The 19,737-nt window shown below is 35.9% G+C and overlaps 3 protein-coding genes across 6 annotated transcripts; 1 reads left to right on the plus strand and 2 right to left on the minus strand.

Moving 5' to 3' along the window:
* Window positions 1–954: 954 nt before the first annotated feature.
* On the minus strand, window positions 955–8,032 carry LOC134275649 (beta-alanine-activating enzyme-like). Its single transcript, XM_062757913.1, has 16 exons — window positions 7,850–8,032; window positions 7,537–7,628; window positions 7,239–7,356; window positions 6,901–7,118; window positions 6,421–6,613; window positions 6,049–6,278; window positions 5,837–5,946; window positions 5,503–5,678; window positions 5,216–5,411; window positions 5,027–5,133; window positions 4,283–4,917; window positions 3,895–4,046; window positions 3,287–3,450; window positions 2,800–2,925; window positions 2,384–2,515; window positions 955–1,504 (listed from the first exon to the last, which is right to left on the minus strand). Exons 1-16 carry the CDS (start codon window positions 7,976–7,978, stop codon window positions 980–982), a joined length of 3,303 nt encoding a protein of 1,100 aa, XP_062613897.1. The 5' UTR covers window positions 7,979–8,032; the 3' UTR covers window positions 955–979.
* A 330-nt stretch (window positions 8,033–8,362) lies between these two features.
* Window positions 8,363–15,916, plus strand: LOC134275651 (anaphase-promoting complex subunit 10-like). 2 transcript variants are annotated; one of them, XM_062757917.1, is made up of 4 exons: window positions 8,363–8,457; window positions 9,672–9,790; window positions 11,398–11,560; window positions 15,182–15,916. In XM_062757917.1, exons 2-4 carry the CDS (start codon window positions 9,676–9,678, stop codon window positions 15,459–15,461), a joined length of 558 nt encoding a protein of 185 aa, XP_062613901.1. In that variant the 5' UTR covers window positions 8,363–8,457; window positions 9,672–9,675; the 3' UTR covers window positions 15,462–15,916. The 2 variants fall into 2 exon arrangements, with proteins under 2 accessions (XP_062613901.1, XP_062613902.1); XM_062757918.1 differs by having other exon boundaries at window positions 8,369–8,480.
* LOC134275650 (methionine adenosyltransferase 2 subunit beta-like) lies at window positions 15,575–19,585 on the minus strand. 3 transcript variants are annotated; one of them, XM_062757914.1, is made up of 6 exons: window positions 19,506–19,585; window positions 18,706–18,891; window positions 18,478–18,592; window positions 17,732–17,884; window positions 17,305–17,495; window positions 15,575–16,188 (listed from the first exon to the last, which is right to left on the minus strand). In XM_062757914.1, exons 2-6 carry the CDS (start codon window positions 18,886–18,888, stop codon window positions 15,931–15,933), a joined length of 900 nt encoding a protein of 299 aa, XP_062613898.1. In that variant the 5' UTR covers window positions 18,889–18,891; window positions 19,506–19,585; the 3' UTR covers window positions 15,575–15,930. The 3 variants fall into 3 exon arrangements, with proteins under 3 accessions (XP_062613898.1, XP_062613899.1, XP_062613900.1); XM_062757915.1 differs by having other exon boundaries at window positions 19,501–19,569; XM_062757916.1 differs by lacking the exon at window positions 19,506–19,585 and adding an exon at window positions 19,437–19,459.
* Between the last annotated feature and the right edge of the window lie 152 nt (window positions 19,586–19,737).

The raw sequence follows: 19,737 nt of genomic DNA on the forward strand, positions 1-19,737 counted from the left end.
AAATTCAATTTTTACTTTTGAATTATATCCTGGTAAAACCAGATAAGTTAATAAACTTATTAGTAGTTTTGATTGTTATTTATTAAACGTTGATTTAATTATGGTTGTAATACATCAATGAATGGATGAATTTTTTACATAGGAGTATACAGGAAGAAATCTTCCAAATACTTCTTCTCAAGAACCTGGGAACAGCAAGGCCATGATTGGTCATATTTAATTGTAAGCATCCTCAGGTAATGTAAATTCGAGTTTGTTTAAATCATGACCACTTGAGGAGGGGGGGGTGTTGTGGATTGCACTTTCAAATTTCCATGATTGTCAAATGGAAGCTCCTCGGGAAGTGTTTATTAAAGTTTATTTAAATCATGACCCCCGGGGATAGGGTTGGGTCACAATGGGTGATCGGAGCTTTACATAGGAATTCATAACAAAATCTATAAATATCTCTTCTCTAGAACTGCAAAGCCGTGATTGGTCATATTTATTTGGAAGCATCCTCAGGTTGTGTAAATTCAAGTTTGTTCAAGTGGGGACCCCTGAGCTGGTGTCCACATGAGGGACCAAGTTAATTTTTTTGAGCAGGTTTGTTCTGAATTAACTATTTGTTGTACCTTGACCAAAATTGCATGGATATCTAAGGATGCACTTGTCTTGACTTGCTTTGGATACTGAATTTGACCTTTTTCCAGATGAGAAACCAGGTTAAAGTTTTTGATGCAGATTCATTACAAAGATCTGAACCAAACTTGCATGGATGATGCATCAAGGGATGATCACTGTTTAATTTGCCTCAGATGCTAGATTTGAATTACATTTACTGAATGAGTTATTATTTTAAAGTTTATGGATGTCCAAGTACCATTACTCAAGTAACTTCAAGGTATAAAGTAGGTATCTATATACATGTATTAATGTTTCATCAAATCTTCATTAAATAATGGAAAAACATAATATTGATTTCAGAATGCTTTATTTTTTAAGTGATATCAAAACAATACACATTATTATCCCTGCATCCTACGATAAGTAAGCCTCCCACCACCACAGGAGAGGAAAATACCTCCCCAGGTAACTTGACTGAATTCACCTCTTGTCCTTTATCCGTGTCTATGATTGTTATGTTACCATCTTTTGAGGTGACCACACAATATGGGTATTTACATTGCATCCTTTCAGAACTAAATCGATTGAAATCAGCTGTTGTGTTGAGAATTCTAGACTTATTCAGTTGATTCTGAGTGTTACTTGAGATCTTCAATCCACTGCCACCTTCATGTAAATTATTGTAGGAATTAGACCTGTCTCCAAAACAGAAACAAGTGGAGTAGACAAAGTCTGTTGAGCGATGTTTCCAGACTTGCTGGCCGTCAGGAGTCAGACAGTACACACAGCAGTCATGGGATCCCACTAGGATCAATGTATTGGTCATGTCAGAGGCAGTACTGACAGGTGCTACCAATGGGGATGAAAACACAGGTGCTCCAGTAGCAAATATCCACACCTGAAAAATTAAAAACTTGAAAGACTATAAATACTATTATCAATAACGAAAGTTGTTTGTTATAATTATATAAAAGGAATCTAATATTGCTTTCTGCTCTGGTCTTTAATGTGCAAAATAAGTAAATTAAGGCCAAATCACATATTAAAATCATAAGTAAATGCTTTGTAGAATAAATGAGCTTATTCCAATGTTTCTTTTCTCTGAAGTAAAGGTAAACTTATGTGTAAGAAAGTACCGTATAAGCAGAATTTTTAGCTTGAATTTAATTTTGGCATAATTAGCGAGGGTGCTAAAATTGCTTAAATTGAATATCGCTAAAAGATAATTGTGTTTTATTTGTATCGGTTTTAGAGAGCATTTTAAAACCCCTAATATAATACTGTAAATCGTTTTAATTCCACGGTGCTAAAATTTCACAATTTCTCAAAAACTATCAATCGCGATGGTTTTTATTTCACGCTGCAAGAGATTATTTAAGATTTTGTATAACCATTAAAATGTTTCTTAAACTAATAATAGGATTCAGGATGGGTTTAATTTCACAGAGAAGTTATAAAACACGAACATAGTAAAAATAAAACCATCGTGATTATTTGCCAGTCTACAGTATCTTGCTAACAATAAATTACCAAATTTTCAGGACAAATTTCTAAATTTGTGTCTCGATAAAATTTTCACTTATGCGGTAACTCTACTCCACACAATTGTATTTCTTACATTTATAGCTGAAATACTAGTACTATGAAAGTGGACAGCTCTTAAAATATTGTCACTAGAAAGCACAATGAAAAACTGCTGGAATTTATACTGTGTACTTAAAAGCTCACAGCAAAATAAATACTTGAAATAAAAAGATTACACCATTTTCACCCATACCAATTTTCCCTGGTGATCTAACTGATACAAATTGCCGTCCACACATCCAACACATGGACCAGTGCTTGTTAAAACAGGGGAAGAAAACATCGGCTTCTCTGTATTGTACATCCAAATGATGCAGCCAGAGGTCTGGAGGAGAAATGTTCTATAAATGTACTTTACCAGGTATGTGTATTTGGAATTGAGACATTTAATTTACAATTCTCAAACAACTGAAGCACTGGTCTAGAATTTGATTTTCCATGTATATTTAATCTATAATAATAATAAAAAAAAACTTTCTATTTGTATGGAAATCTGTGACTAGTATAAGAAGATTGCTTTAAAATCTAATGTATAAAAGAAAATATATTTGTATGGAAATAATGTTTCTGTACAAATAAAGATGAAATTAGAGACAGGAGGTATCTTACAGGGTTTATGGCTGCTATGTGACCTGACAAGGAGCAGACACAGACATAACGAGGGTCAGTAGACACAGCGGGGGAGGAAAACACACTACCCCCACCCACCTCAACTCTCCAACAACACCTCTGGTCCTGTAATGGAATGACAAACACAATGTAAGATAAAATACTGAATAGTGACAGTAAATTGTTTAATACTAGTAAAGATGTGAGTATGAGTAAAACCAGAGGTATAGGATGAGTGAATGCCTAAACTGCATGTAAGATCTGGTACACAGATCATAAGTTTCATTACTTTTATAAATTACAACAATATGTGATAGATTAGTTCACAAACAAAATAGGAAAATGCAAAAAATGTGAAATCTTACTAGGTAAATGTATGTTGTTAATTAAGCATGCATGGAATATCTACTTTCTGTAAATTCAAACATTTACAGATTACCCTATTTTGCTACATATTGCTACTGTACATGCTACCAAATAAAAATACCTCAATACTGAGTGCATGAACCTGGTGATCATGTGACCCTATAAATATCCATCCAGTAATGGGGTCCACCATAGGAGAACTCTTTACTGCTGATTTAGTTTTATACAGCCATCTTATCTTTCCAGTGTCTCTGGTCAACGTATACACTCCACCATCATAACAACCTAGTCAATCAATATTTACTTCAATCAACACTAATACTGCTTAAATGTTCTTCATGTATGTCAACTTTCAATTAAATTAAGATCAAAATTTGGGAGAATTAATAGAATAGGTTAGATATGATGAAATTTACAGAAGTGGCTTGCATTAACACCATTGCCCTAATCTGAGAGTCTGCATGACGCTGCTGTTCAGTATTTTATGCATTAACACAATTGCCCTAATCTGAGAGTCTGCATGATGCTGCTGTTCAGTATTTTATGCATTAACACAATTGCCCTAATCTGAGAGTCTGCATGACGCTGCTGTTCAGTATTTTATGCATTAACACAATTGCCCTAATCTGAGAGTCTGCATGACGCTGCTGTTCAGTATTTTATGCATTAACACAATTGCCCTAATCTGAGAGTCTGCATGATGCTGCTGTTCAGTATTTATGTCCTTACCTACAACGACATAGTTTCCACACAGACTGATACACGCGGAGGACTCAATCCTGTCCCCCAGTTCTGTCCTCCACAGCAGTTCTCCCGTCTCAGCAACCAGAGCATACAGGTTGTGTGAATGGGATCCAATGTAGATCTCATGGAACCCAGAACTGTAGTGAGAAAACAGTGTATGTAATGTATCTCATTGATTTCTCTAAATGTATCTCACTGATTTAAACTTTACCTTATGGAACCCAGAACTGTAGGAAATAAACAGTTTATGTTATGAATCTCACTGAGTTAAATTCAAACAGATAAATTCTGTTAATATATGCATGTAGATGCCTTAATTGAAAGTATGGAGAAGTACTTCATTTTAACATTACATCTCTGCAGGATTAGATACCTGGCTTTGACAACAAGAGGAGAGGCATCCACACATTTTCCAGTGTTAAAACTCCACTTCTGTTCCAGTTTCACTTTTGTTCTGTCTCTTTCTGCAGAACTCAATCTTCGTTTTAGTGGATCAGAAGTTATAGCTTTGTCACTCTCTATATCACTATGCATCTGTTCTTTAGAGTTAGGTTTACTGGTACTGTCCATGGTCTTGTTAGATTTATTGTCAGTAGTCCAGTTAGATTTACCATCAGTTATTAGGCTAGGCTTACAGACATTAGTCATACAAATCTTACAGAAATACTGATTACCTCTCATCACACTACTGTTGACACAAGAACATCCTGCCCATAATTTACTGATGGACTCTAATTTTCTTTTCTTGTTTCCACCAGTCATAACTTGATACATAGGGAGGTTTTCACCTCTGTCTGTAGACTGCTTGAACTTTAATATTTTTCTGTGTTTTTCTATACAGTTTACTATATCAGAAAATGTGTCATGTAAAATAATGTCAACCAGTTCTGATACAGTTAATTTAAATTGATCTTCAATAGATCTGGCTAACATGACAGCAGAGAAGGAATCACCTCCACTCAATAAGAAATTGCTCTCCCTTGTTAAATCACAACCTCCAAGTAATTTCTAAGACAGAAAATCCAATTTAATGTTTACACTTTACTGTATATATACACATGATGTAAAAGCTCAAACTGCAGCAATTATATTTATGTCAAGATCGAGTACAACTTACCATCCACTCTTCGCTTACAGTGTCTTCAACTGTGGCTGAAGACTGACCATCAAATTTATCCTGGCAGTTCAGATACTGGGACAATAAAGTATGGAAGTCGCATTTACCTGTAAAATTTACATTTTTAAATCAGGCATTTTGTTGCTAGAAATTATTGTTACATACTGTATTTTCCAGCTTCACACTTACCATGTTTTGTAACGGGAATCTCCTGAATGGGAATGATGTTGTCTGGGGTATATTGCCTGGGCAGCATTCTCCCAATGACTGATTGTAGATGATTCTTTATTGTATGTGTTTTCTGATGTGGAACTACAAAAACAATCAGTCTACTTTTGTGGATCACTGCTTTACAATCAGAAATGGCTGAGTCTGCTAGTGCCACCTGAAATCAGCACAGAATAATTGCTAATAACCTGTGTTCACTGTGTTGTTCTGCTAGAAGACTACAGAAAGGCTGCTCCATTATAACTGACCTTCTCAATTTCTGTGAGGTTAAGTCGGCAGCCATTCCTCTTGACTTGTCTATCTTGTCTGCCAACATACGTAATTCTGCCCTGGCGGTCAATTCTAACAATATCACCTGAATCTCGGAAGTTCTGACCTGATTCCATTGTCTCACCATCTATCATACACTGTCTGCCTTGGCCCCCTTTAACATAAAATATTTTATTTAGTCTCCTCCCTCAGTCATCAATAATGTCCCCTTAATAATGTTGACTCTCCTTTTTATAGTAAGTAAACACTCACAAATATATACAAATGAATGGATTAGTTAGTCTGCCATATGTACAATGCAGTAGTTTGTACCTAAATATAACTTTCCTGTTCCCTCTACCACCTCCACTCCTTCTTCATTCAGAACCCTGTAACTGGACTGTAACAATGGTTTACCAAGGGGAACTTCTTCATTACTATTCCTGAAAAAGAATTATGTACTCTAAAGATTTGGACAAATACCTCACCTATTTCCAACAATAATTTAGTACGTATGACATACAAGGCGTACTGATTATTTTTACCAGAACTCCTGGTCCTCCACACAGTGACACAATGACCAGCAGGAGACCTCAGTGATTCCATACAAATTGATAAACTGAGTCCGATTGCCTGGAGCTCGCCACTCACGAATCTTTCTGAGGGGAGGGAACTCCTCTCCACCCAAGGCAAGAATCCTCAGACTGGATGATGAACTCAAGATGGAATCTCTCACATCAGTAGCAGGTTGTCTTTGTATCAAGGAGGGTGTCGCCTTAATGACATAAATACATTCTGTAACAATATTCATCCATTGGAATGCTATTACAGTCTAAGATACTGGGTATATCAATGCACATATTACATGTATTATAATTCTTTATTGGTTATATAACTGTGATATTCAGAAGAATAACCTGTAGGACTGTAACTTTATTCCTCCTATAAATAACAGACAGTAATTTCTTGGACTGGGCTTTAACATGATCTGGTACAATCAAAAGACTGGCTCCACTTGTCAAGGTCACAAAGATTTCCACAATACTTGGGTCAAAAGTCAAAGGTGAACACAGTAATACCACATCATTGCTCTTCATATCATAAATACTCCTGAAAATTGAGATCTATTTTCAAAACTTTTGTATAGTTACACAATGACAATAAAATGTGGTTCAATAAAGTATGTCCAATGTTGTGTATGATGGGTTCAATACTTGGTTACACATTTTGAAGATATGCATGTCTAAGAATAAATAATTCTATGCATACTTTTGATTTTGTATTAGAAACAATATGCCAGTATAGTGTGCTTTTAGTATACAAGCAATAATTTACTGTAGGAAGAAGATCCTATACAGTACGGTGTGAATTTCCTGCCCTATAAGGATTCTGTTTACCTGATATCTGTGATGTTTGGTATAATACAGCTGTGTGGGACTTGTACTAGCTTAGGTTGCCCTGTAGAACCAGATGTTGTAATACAATAAGCAATATTAGGAATTCCTTCTTTTTTCTCACTTCTTTGTTGAATTTTGAGGAGAGCTAATCCTAGAGATGATAAAAATGAGTTTGTAGTCACCTCTCCACCAAACTTCTGTATCAGTCTCTCTATGACCTGCAGTTAAACAGACATTTAATGTCATTATATGACTGCTTTGTGTAATTAAAAACAATGTATCAGTTAACTTTGCTTTTCTTTTGTATCTGTGTTCAAATAAATTTATTCAACACTCACCTGTGTATCATCATTCTGGACAAGGATTTTACTGACATTTATCCTTTGGAATAATGCTGTGGCACCATCTATACCATACTTGTCAAAATTAAAGAAAGCATGACCACTCTGGACTACTCTGAAAACAGATTTATGAATTTCAAACTACAGGTGTATCTTTCTTTTTAAATACAAACACCCCAAGAACTAAGAATGAATATGATGGGTGGGATTCTGCACATTTTACAAATTAATTCCTTGATGGACCAGTCTGTCATAAAATTTTGCTTTTTATACCAAGGTATCTTTGATGACTTACCCAAAGAGGATAGCCGGAGTAAAGAGGTCAGTTTTTCTACATACAGCTATAACCGAGTTATGAACCATATCCTTGTTTAAAGCATCAGATACCTGAAAAATGTTGGCAAATGCAAATATTCTAAGACAATTTTTATTCTTTGCTGAGTTGCTATGACCAAGATAAATTGACTAATCATTAATCAAATATCTTTCTTACTTTCATCTGTTATTTCCTAAGGATATGTGGCAAATGCAAATAATTTCAAAATATTAATAATGTTTATGTTTTGCTAACTTGTTGTATCATCAGATAAAATGGGCATTTTTCTTACTTTATCTACAATACTGCATAACTGTCTGTATGTTTGTAACTGCTTTCTGTGGAAGTCATCATACACTACAGCCACAGCATCCAGCCTTTCTGTCTCCTTCCTTCTCCAAACTTCTAATAGAGTTGACATAACGGAATAAAGTTTTTCAACAGAAAATTCAAAATGAATAAATAATGCGGGTGGCAGCAATGTTATTTTTTTTAAGAACAATTCAATATGTGTAGGGAATAAAAAAAATAAATAACACTGCCAACTGTTGATGACAATGTTTACATTTTGCGTACAAGTTATCAAATCCAAACAAAAGAATGTTCCCGATTTTAAAACAATGACGGCTTGAACAAAATGTTTTTGGTTTATTTTTTACAATATTTTGAATAATCACGATGAGGAAGTAATTCAATAAAAAAAATTATGATAAAATTAAGTAACAATGGTCACAGTTAACACTAAAAAAAAATCAAAATAATCAATGTACGTCTTGTCAATTAATTCATTTGCACTTCCGGTTAAGGTTTTCAAAACTTAGAAGACAACCCGAAAGTGTTTTTGGGTAAACCCCAGAGAAATGATATGTTATGTTCATGAAGAATAATTAATATTGAAAGGTTTGTTAAATTTTTACCAAAAGGTAAACTTTAACTGTACAAAATGCATTGCTTATTCGCTTCGTGTGATAATTTATTGAGGAAATTCGGTTTTATATTCACTACTTCTACTTCTTTACTTGTAAGAGGTCACCGACCCATCACACAAGTTTGACGTCAGACAAGAGGTGCATTTTAAAATCATCTATTTACAGTAGTAGTGCAGGATAAAAACAATTGAGGAAATTCGGTTTTATATTCACTGTAATATGTTTTACGGTGTGACCGTTGGGGCGAGCGCAGTTGTACCATCAAAAACACTCTAAAAAATTGATCAGCCACTTCAAACATCAAGCAGCACGAGACATCTCGACTACCTGTGATGTCACATGATGTCAAGGAGCTTGTCGGAGCTTATGGAGACAGCCTAGCATCTGTTTGAAACTATAGACCTAGTGCAATTTGTGTCAAAAAAAATTGCAGAATTATTTTTTGTTTCTTTGAAAGATTTCTACAAACTGAAAGCTTTTTATGCTTTACGTTATTGTATATTTATTTATCTATTTCACGGAAGCAACCGACATGACTTAATAAGCATATCGTCAAAATTCGTAAGTTTCCGGTGACGTCATTTGTATCATTTCCGAAGGGCAAGGTGAAGGGCGGTGTTGTGACATGGGGGTATTTTTTTGAATAAGGTAAGGCAAAATCATTTCGTTAAGATTTCGGTAAGAAACAATGTTCCTTTATTTTTTTTACTATTTTTGATTTATTCGCGCAAAGGACATTGGGTAGTGCAGGAATTCTGGGAATGTTGCACAGAGAAATTTGGCTGACGTATGTACAGATTTCAATCCGAATTTCCTCTGTTCTTACATGTTAGTCTATTGAGCTCGCTTTGCGAGCGTCGCTTTGCGACGCTCGCTGCGCTCGCTATTAATGAAAAAAGTCAATTTCTGAGTTATACATGTTTCTATAGCCTTTAAAAGATTAAATCTTGATGTACCTATGACAACACACTGATTTATGAAACCTGGTCCCAGGAATGTTAAGATCATAAAGCATGTGAAACAGACATACATTAATTTTCTAAGAGTCAATTTTATTTTTAGTTAAAATAATTAATGAATGAGTTCTACAACTATATTGCACTGATACCATTGGAGCTGAATATTTTCTGTTTATCTGTTTAATTGCTTTGTATAAACTAACAACTGAAAATTATTTTTTTTCAGCAACATGGCCACCAAAGTTGTAGCGAATCCAGAGATGGATATTTTGAAGGATGAACGTGAGGGTAGACTTCGTGAGGTTGGAAATCAGGCTGTGTGGTCACTGTCCTCTTGTAAACCAGGTAGGCTGTTTCTGTGTAAAAATTCTGACACCCCTCGGTCATGAATGTCAAACACACTTGCAGCAAGAAGACATTTTTAGCTCACCTGAGCGAAAGGCTCAAGTGAGCTTTTCTGATCACAATTTGTCCGTTGTCTGTCGTTGTCGTTGTTGTTGTCATCGTTGTTGTCGTTGTTGTTGTAAACTTTTCACATTTTCATCTTCTTCTCGAGAACCACTGGGCCAATTTCAACCAAACTTGCCACAAAGTATCCTTGGGTGAAGGGGATTTAAGTTTGTTCAAATGAAGGGCCTCGCACTCATTCAAGGGGAGATAATTGGGAATTAATGATAATTTGGTGGTATGTTATAAAAATCTTCTTCTCAAGAACCACTGTGCCAGGAAAGATGAAACTTATGGGGAAACATCCTCACGTAGTGTAGATTCAAGTTTGTTCAAATCATGACCCCCAGGGGTAGGGCGGGGCCACAATGGCCGACCAAAGTTTTACATAGAAATATATAGGAAAATTCTTTAAAAATCTTCTTCTCAAGAACCACTGGGCCAGGAAAGATGAAACTTATGGGGAAACATCGTCAGGTAGTGTAGATTGAAGTTTGTTCAAATCATGACCCCTGGGGGTAGGGCGGGGCCACAATGGCCGACCAAAGTTTTACATCATGACCCCTGGGGGTAGGGCGGGGCCACAATGGCCGACCAAAGTTTTACATAGAAATATATAGGAAAATTCTTTAAAAATCTTCTTCTCAAGAATAACGAAGCCATAATTGATCATATTTATATGGAAGCATCCTCAGGTAGTGTAGATTCAAGTTTGTTCAAATCATGACCCCCGGGGGTAGGACGGGGCCATAATGGCCGACCAAAGTTTTACATAGAAATATATAGGAAAATTCTTTAAAAATCTTCTTCTCAAGAATAACAAAGCCTTAATAGATCATACTTATATGGAAGCATCTTTTGGTAGTGTAGATTCAATTTTGTTCAAATCATGACCCCCGGGGGTGGGGCGGGGCAACAATGGCCGACCAAAGTTTTACATAGAAATATGTAGGAAAAACCTTTAAAAATCTTCTTCTCAAGAATAACAAAGCCATAATTGATCATATTTATATGGAAGCATCTTTCGGCAGTGCAGATTCAAGTTTGTTCAAATCATGACCCTGGGGGGTAGGGCAGGGCCACAATGGCCAACCAAATTTTTACATAGAAATATATATAGGAAAATTCTTAAAAAATCTTCTTCTCAAGAATAACAAAGCCATGATTGGTCATTGGACTACTTCTGGATTTAAACTATTTAATTATAAACCAATTTCTACTTTTTTCTAGCCACAGTGCTCAGGTGAGCGATGTGGCCCATGGGCCTCTTGTATTTGTTTAGGATGGTACATCTTAAGTTTATAACTTTACTTTGGTCGCAAAGATATCACAGTATTTCATTCTGTGATCATTCACTTTGTGTTTAGAAGAAAATTACTTAGACTTGGAAGTACAATGTATTCACATGTATTCATTTGGTCAAAGGCCAATTAAGTACAGGTGTATTATACAAGGCTATCTCTATAAATACCTGTGTGGAATAATAAAGTCGTAATTGTCCCTAGGTTTTGGTGTAGAGCAGCTACTGGATAATACAGTGGACACATACTGGCAGTCCGATGGACCACAACCGCACCTGGTCAACATCCAGTTCAGGAGGAAAACCACCATCCACGATGTGTGTATCTACACAGATTATAAAGCTGATGAGAGCTACACACCTAACAGGTATACATTCACGATGTGTGTATCTACACAGATTATAAAGCTGACGAGAGCTACACACCTAACAGGTATACATTCACGATGTGTGTATCTACACAGATTATAAAGCTGACGAGAGCTACACACCTAACAGGTATACATTCATGATGTGTGTATCTACACAGATTATAAAGCTGACGAGAGCTACACACCTAACAGGTATACATTCACGATGTGTGTATCTACACAGATTATAAAGCTGACGAGAGCTACACACCTAACAGGTATACATCCATGATGTGTGTATCTACACAAATTATAAAGCTGACGAGAGCTACAGACCTAACAGGTATACACCCACGATGTGTGTATCTACACAAATTATAAAGTCGACGAGAGCTACAGACCCAATAGGTATAAAACTGCTACACACCCAATAGGTATAAAACTGCCCATCTGATCAATTTAACAGCTTCAAACATTACAAGCCTATCCAAATCACACAGCTACATAGGTAACAAAATCACACAACTCAGCTTAACATTTAAAATGTATCACTACTCAATAGTCAAAATTACATAATACCTAATATACCTAAAAACTAGAACCTGATCAATTTCAAAACTGCACATCTCAAAGATATTAAAACTACACACTTCATAGAATCAAAACTTTACACCTCAGACATCAAAACTGCACACCTCATTGATTTCACTGCTACCACCTTAAATACATGTATTACCTGGTTAAACTACACATGTATTATTAGCGCTGGTGCCAAGATCGCTAAAATTGAACATCGCTAACAATTAATTGCGTTTTCTTTGTAATAGCTTCTTAAGTGAGCATTTAATAATTGCTTAAATTACATATCGCTAAAAATAAAATACTAGTTCTTAAGGACAAATCGCTAAATTTGCATCTCACTAAAATTTCCACTTATACGGTATATTGAAACTGAATACTGTAAACCAACTTTTATTCGCGTGCGAGAAATTTTCGCGAGGTTCGCGAGAGCCTCGTCATCGCGAATATTTCTCGTCGCGAACAGGTCCTCAAAGTCTCTTTTTCTATTAAAAACAGTTCCAAAAACGGCTTGATCGCGAAAATTAATCGTCGCGAATTAGTTTACTCTCGGTAAATCGCGAAATAAAGTCGACGCGAATAAAAGTTGGTTTACAGTACCTCAAACACATCAAAACTGCAGACTGTATAGATATCAAAACTACAGCCACATCTTATAGCTGTCACACACACCTCAATGATATCAAAACTACAGTCAAATCTTACAGCTGTCACACACACCTCAATGATATCAAAACTACAGCCACATCTTATAGCAGTCACAGCTACACACCTCAATGATATCAAAACTACAGTCACATCTTATAGCTGTCACAGCTACACCTCTCAATGATATCAAAACTACAGTCACATCTTATAGCTGTCACAGCTATACACCTCAATGATATCAAAACTACAGCCATGTCTTATAGCTGTCACAGCTGCACACCTCAATGATATCAAAACTACAGTCAAATCTTATAGCTATCACATCTACACACCTAAATGATATCAAAACTAGTCACATCTTATAGCTGTCATAGCTACACAACTCAATGATATCTAAACTACAGTCACCTCTTATAGCTGTCACAGCTACACACCTCAATGATATGAAAACTACAGTCACCTGTATAACTTTTAGAGGAAAACCTATTTTTCTGCATTTTTTAGCTCTACTGGTCAGAGACCAGAAAAGCTTATGCGATAGTAATGCGTCCGTCGTCCGTCCGTCTGTGTGTCCGTCCGTCCGTCCGTCCGTCCGTCTGTCTGTCTGTCTGTCTGTCTGTCTGTCTGTAAACAATTTTTCAAAATGCTACTCCTCCTACAGTTTTGGTCCGATTTCAATATAACCTGGCACACAAGTAGACTACACCAAGATACATAATTTTGTGCATCAGTTTATGATTTCGAAGAATGGTGTTGCCGTGGGTACTAAAAATAGAAATTTCTGTGAAATTCTTTCGAAATGCTACTCCTCCTACAGTTTTGGTCCGATTTCAGTATAACTTGGCACACAAGTAGACTACACTAAGATACATAATTCTGTGCATCAGTTTTTGATTTCGATGAACGGTGTTGCCGTGGTTACTAAAAATAGAAATTTCTGTGAAATTCTTTCGAAATGCTACTCCTCCTACAGTTTTGGTCCAATTTCAATATTACTTGGGACACAAGTAGACTACACTAAGATACATAATTCTGTGCATCGGTTTTTGATTTCGATGAATGGTGTTGCGGTGGTTACTAAAAACAGAAATTTCTGTGAAATTCTTTCGAAATGCTACTCCTCCCACAGTTTTGGTCCAATTTCAATATTACTTGGCACACAAGTAGACTACACTAAGATACATAATTCTGTGCATCAGTTTTTGATTTCGATGAACGGTGTTGCCGTGGTTACTAAAAATAGAAATTTCTGTGAAATTCTTTCGAAATGCTACTCCTCCTACAGTTTTGGTCCAATTTCAATATTACTTGGGACACAAGTAGACTACACTAAGATACATAATTCTGTGCATCGGTTTTTGATTTCGATGAATGGTGTTGCCGTGGTTACTAAAAATAGAAATTTCTGTGAAATTCTTTCGAAATGCTACTCCTCCCACAGTTTTGGTCCAATTTCAATATTACTTGGCACACAAGTAGACTACACTAAGATACATAATTCTGTGCATGGGTTTTTGATTTCGATTAATGGTGTTGCCGTGGTTACTAAAAATAGAAATTTCTGTTAAATTCTTTCTAAATGCTACTCCTCCTACAGTTTTGGTCTAATTTCAATATAACTTGGGACACAAGTAGACTACACTAAGATACATAATTCTGTGCATCGGTTTTTGATTTCGATGAACGGTGTTGCCATGGTTACTAAAAATAGAAATTTCTGAGAAATTCTTTTAAAATGCTACTCCTCCTACAGTTTTGGTCCGATTACAATATAATTTGGCACACAAGTAGACTATACTAAGATACATAATTCTGTGCATCGGTTTTTAGCTCTACTCATCAGAGACCAGAAGAGCTTATGCAATAGTAAGGTGTCTGTCGTCCGTCCGTCTGTCTGTCTGTAAACAATTTTTCAAAATGCTACTCCTCCTACAGTTTTGGTCTGATTTCAATGTAACTTGGCACACAAGTAGACTACACTAAGACACATAATTCTGTGCATCGGTTTTTGATTTCGATGAATGGTGTTGCCGTGGTTACTAAAAATAGAATTTTCTGTGAAATTCCTTTAAAACACTACTCCTTTTACAGTTTTGGTCTGATTTCAATTTAACTTGGCACACAAGTAGACTACACTAAGATACATTAAATAGTGCATCAGTTTTTGATTTTGATGAATGATGTTGCCATTAGTACTAAAAATAGAAATGTCCGTGAAATTCCTTTAAAACATCACTCCTTCTACAGTTTTGGTCTGATTGCAATGGCTTCTTTTCTTATCCTTTGTTATAAGTACAAACCAGTAGAGCTACAGTCTCGACAGAGACTTCTGGTTTCATTTACATGCATTGAAATTCACAATGTCTTAGTAATTCATGATTTTTGTATCATCTGATTTTTGTATATTTCCAGGATTTCTCTTCGTGCTGGTACACACTTTAATGACCTCATAGAAGTAGATCAGATAGAACTCAGTGAACCAGTGGGCTGGGTATGTGTTCCAATGAAAGATATCAGTGATAAACCTATCCGGACATTCATGGTACAGATAGCTGTGCTTTCAAATCATCAAAATGGACGAGACACACACCTTCGTAGAATTAAAATTCGATCTCCTGTTCAGGACACATATGTTGTTAAAACACCAAAGTTCACCAGTCTAGAACTAATGCAGCTGGCCTATATAAAGTGAGTTATGGTGGAACATTATGATGTGATAAGCAGTATGCTGAACTTAGATGTAAGAAGCAGTGTTGCTGAACATTATGTCGCAATTCTGCATAGAAATACAACTATCTAAGACAGTTAGCCTAGTAAATTTAATTTACTGGCCCAACACAATTCAACAATCTTTATGGGTGTTTTGGTCAAATGAAAAAGCATTTTGTTTAAAGAATGAATTGTCAAAGTATTTCCAACAATGATCAACTTATGCATGTTCAATGTATATTACATTAAGTTTAACTATTCAAATGTACATTAAGCTATACATTTTTTTTAACCTTTAAAATTCATAGTTTAGGTATATTTAAGAAATATTAACAAAAACAATGAAATGTAACAAAAGATTATCATAATTTTACCCAATAGATATTAAAACCACTCAAGCAGTGTGCACAATGTATATAAATTAAGTCAAGCATTTTGGCTCTAAGTTGCTTCTATTTTTTAAAATAAGGCTGGAGGACTGCCTTGATGCCCTCAGAGAATGGTGTCCTCCTCCCAGAGACGAGAGCTTCCATTCTCTTACAGGAGAGGTGGGTGTTGTAAGGGCGGAGCGCCCCCTTGGATGGGCTTCTGTCAGGTTTTATGTTCTCTGTGCTCAATGAGAATGCAGAGGCCATGGCAACAGACATGTCATATTTAGTCATTTCCTCTTTAGATGACCAGTGAAACACACCACATACTTTCTCAGGATCCTGTGAATGCAACAAAAAAATTTAAGTACAAAATGTTTAAAAAACAAGATGTGTTTGTGAAACACTATGCGCCCGGCGGCAATAAATAAATTAAAAAAAAAAAACATTTTTAGCATAAAGATCACAGTGAAGGTCACAAGGTCATTGATCTTGGTGTCATTCGTAAGACCTTAATTAGTGAAGTATGCATACCAAATATCAAGTCTCTATCTTTTATGGCTCAAAAGTTATGGTGAAGGTTCAAAAAAGCTATTTTTAGCATATAAGACACAGTCAAGCTGACAAGGTCATTGACCTTGGTGTCATGTGAAAGGGCTTTATTAGTGGAGTATGCATGCCAAATATTAAGTCTCTATCTTTCTCCGTTCAAAAGTTCCATCAAATACATAGTCAGTGCTAATATACAGGACCCAGGCACCGATGCTCTCTAAAATGCAATACAGATGTAACTGGAGAAGAAGAATTTGAGAAATAGACAGGTCTCTATCTTTTATGGCTCAAAAGTTATGGTGAAGGTTCAAAAAAGCTATTTTTAGCATATGACACAGTCAAGCTGACTAGGTCATTGACCTTGGTGTCATGTGAAAGGGCTTTATTAGTGGAGTATGCATGCCAAATATTAAGTCTCTATCTTTCTCCGTTCAAAAGTTATGGCGAAGGTTAAAGTTTGCCGTCAAAAAAGCTATATTTAGCGTATAGGCCACAGTCAAGGTCACAAGGTCATTGACCATGGTGTCTTTTAAAAAGGTTAATAAGCGTTGTACGTATACCAAATATGAAGTCTCTATCTTTTATGGTTCAAAAGTTATGGCAAAGGTTAAAATATGTAAAAAAAACCTCTATTTTTAGCATATAGGTCACAGTAAGGTCATTGACTTTGGTGTCATTTGAAAGAGCTTCATTAGTGAAGTAGGCATACCAAATATGAAGTCTCTATCATTCATGGTTCAAAAGTTATGGCGAAGGTCAAAGTTTGCAGACAAACAGACAGACAGACAGACAGGACAAAAACAATATACGCCTCGGATCTTTCGATCCGGGCGCATAATTAATTATGAAGCACTGATACAAACAAATCAGAGACCATTCTGTAGTGTTGTTAGTGCTTGAGCTCACCTGAAGCCTTTTGTCTGCTAGCTGTCTAATAGCATCAGCTATGTCACCACAGTGGGTGGGGTATCTCTTCTCATAATCTGATGCTATTAATTCAGATCCCGCCATGATCTTTTCAAACAATACTGTGACGGCACTCTCAGAGAGGTACTCAATATCTCCATACAGGATGGGTACTCGCAGTACAGAATTATCTGTAACAGTTTTGGAAATCAACTTATTACATGTATTACCAGTTTAAATCCTTTACAAGATATCATGAATGCCATGACTTTCCCAGTTTCTTCCAAATGAATTTTTTTTTTTACACATATTCACTAAACTCAAACCTTTTGAAAAAGAGTTATTGTTATAAAACATTAAAATAGAAAGAAAAGAAACTCGTCAGTTTTACTAGAGTTGAGTTTTAATTTTATTAACAAATAGTTACCTGAAGATGCTTGTAGTGTAATTTTTTCACCATCAAGTTTACTCTGTCCGTACTTATTGAGAGGGTTAGGCTTTGCATCCTCTTCATAAGGAGGGGAAGTCCCATCAAATACATAGTCAGTGCTAATATACAGGACCCAGGCACCGATGCTCTCTAAAATACAATACAGTTGTAACTGGAGAAGAAGAATTTGAGAAATAGACAAAGGGTTGACATGAGTCCCCTGGAACACTAGTCAGGTGCTCTTTCAAATGAGCTATCTGTCCAGTAATTCAAGGGGACAGCTGGGGTTGAATCCTAGTTTGGTCTATTGCATCTTCCCCCGAAGGTTATATTTGGTGTGTCATGCCCTGGAAATATCAGGTAAAAGAGTCTGGGTTGATGGGTTTGAAGATGAAGACTGTATAGGAGGGAGGGGTGTGACAGTCTGGCAGGTTTAATCACCAGTGACCAGATAGCTCAGGGGGCCTGGGTTTGAATCCTGGTCTGTTCTGTTGTATCTTTTTTCCTCGACGGTTACCAATAAACAGTACTGCATGTGTATGTTACCATGCTTTGGAATACATAATTTGTCATTAATTAAACACAGTCTGGAGTACTTTCTGGGTGGAACCTTCTCTTTTAAACATTTATAAAACTTTATTAAAATATAATTCTGATAGCTAATGATATTCATTTCAGACTGAATGACTTTATAATGATGAAATTTAAGTAAACACAGTGTTGAAGTATTTATCTCCCCTTACTTGCAGCCTGACAGATGTACTCTGTGGCAGACAGATTAAGGTTCTTGGTGCCCTCAGGGTCATTTTCCACTGCATCAGGTTTCCTCTCTGCAGCACTGTGGATTATAACTGATGGCTGTTTCAAACAAAAAATCATGATTTGTTTGATTGGGCTTTTCTATTATATGTATTGTACATATGCTTATGTGTCAGTGAGTATTTCTTAAACAAATCAGCAAAAAAGCTCACTTTAAAAGAGTTGATGACTTCTTTTACTTGGCTTTCATCAGTGATGTCCACCTTCTTTAGTTTATCTTTAGCCCGACTGAAAGCGAGACCCAATGTCTCCCAGGAGTTATCACTCAGGAATTCCTTGTAAATGGCTCTCCCAAAAAGACCTGAAGCACCCGTAACAAGGACTCGCTTCGTCATAATCTAAAATGTATATTGACAATGGAAAAGTGGTTAAATGGGGCATACATTTATACACTAAATAATAATAATAATATAAAACAAGATGTATCTGTGAAATATTGATGCCCCTGTATGGCAACATAGCGAAGATTAAATCCAATAAAAGGTCTTGTTACAAATTAAGAATACATATGTAAATTATGAAAGTCCTTGTATCTAATCGTTCCAAAGTTATGGTCAAAGTAAAGTTTAGAATTTTGTGTAAAAGTGTGTAATACTCCAACGTCAAGGTCAAAAGTGTACCCCAAAAAGGTCTTGTCACAAATAATACACATGTGAAATGATGAAAGTCATAGCTCCACTAAATCAAAAATTATGAACGAGATTAAAATTTTGCAGAAAAACAGACGGACGGACACGACAAAAACTATATACCTCCGAATCTTCGATTACGATGGGATAAACAATAAGTTACGGCGCACTCTCTCTCATATTGCACAAATACGAATTTGTGTGATAATGTTTCTGCTTAACTTTATAAGAAATTATTTATTTAAAAAAAAAACCTAGCTAGTTTAAGAAGGCAACATTAAATATGGTAACTGCTCTCTACAGAGAAGAATAGCAAACCTAACATAACAAATATATAAACTGGTAACACCTGTTGTAAAGTTTCGATAAAGTGAAAGTAGAACTTTCGGTCGGGATCGGGGATCTATAATCGTATTCAAGATAGCTCGAACAAAAGACAATTCGATTCAAGTGGCTTGAAATTCATGGAAACTAACGAACAAGGAATGCAAAAAGCATATATAACTTCAGATATGTTTATAAATCCTATTCATTTTGTGAATAAAGTTTTAAGAC

The sequence above is a fragment of the Saccostrea cucullata genome, unplaced genomic scaffold (assembly GCF_032062105.1).
Source record: "Saccostrea cucullata isolate Sc308-1 unplaced genomic scaffold, CSIRO_AGI_Scuc_v1 ctg7196, whole genome shotgun sequence".
In the NCBI taxonomy this organism is placed as follows: Eukaryota; Metazoa; Mollusca; class Bivalvia; order Ostreida; family Ostreidae; genus Saccostrea; species Saccostrea cuccullata.

Bases quoted from the DNA above. Each gene is read 5' to 3' on its own strand.
- LOC134275651 (XM_062757917.1), top strand. From the start codon at position 9,676: ATGGCCACCAAAGTTGTAGCGAATCCAGAGATGGATATTTTGAAGGAT. The intron at 9,791-11,397 runs GTAGGCTGTTTC...AATTGTCCCTAG, and splicing joins ACTGTCCTCTTGTAAACCAG to GTTTTGGTGTAGAGCAGCTA. The intron at 11,561-15,181 runs GTATACATTCAC...GTATATTTCCAG, and splicing joins GAGAGCTACACACCTAACAG to GATTTCTCTTCGTGCTGGTA.
- LOC134275649 (XM_062757913.1), bottom strand. From the start codon at position 7,978: ATGTCAACTCTATTAGAAGTTTGGAGAAGGAAGGAGACAGAAAGGCTG. The intron at 6,279-6,420 runs GTTATTCTTCTG...TATGTCATTAAG, and splicing joins ATAAAGTTACAGTCCTACAG to GCGACACCCTCCTTGATACA. The intron at 5,679-5,836 runs GTACAAACTACT...TTTATGTTAAAG, and splicing joins AACAGGAAAGTTATATTTAG to GGGGCCAAGGCAGACAGTGT.
- LOC134275650 (XM_062757914.1), bottom strand. From the start codon at position 18,888: ATGACGAAGCGAGTCCTTGTTACGGGTGCTTCAGGTCTTTTTGGGAGA. The intron at 18,593-18,705 runs GTGAGCTTTTTT...TGTTTGAAACAG, and splicing joins AAGTCATCAACTCTTTTAAA to CCATCAGTTATAATCCACAG. The intron at 16,189-17,304 runs GTGAGCTCAAGC...TTGCATTCACAG, and splicing joins TAGCAGACAAAAGGCTTCAG to GATCCTGAGAAAGTATGTGG.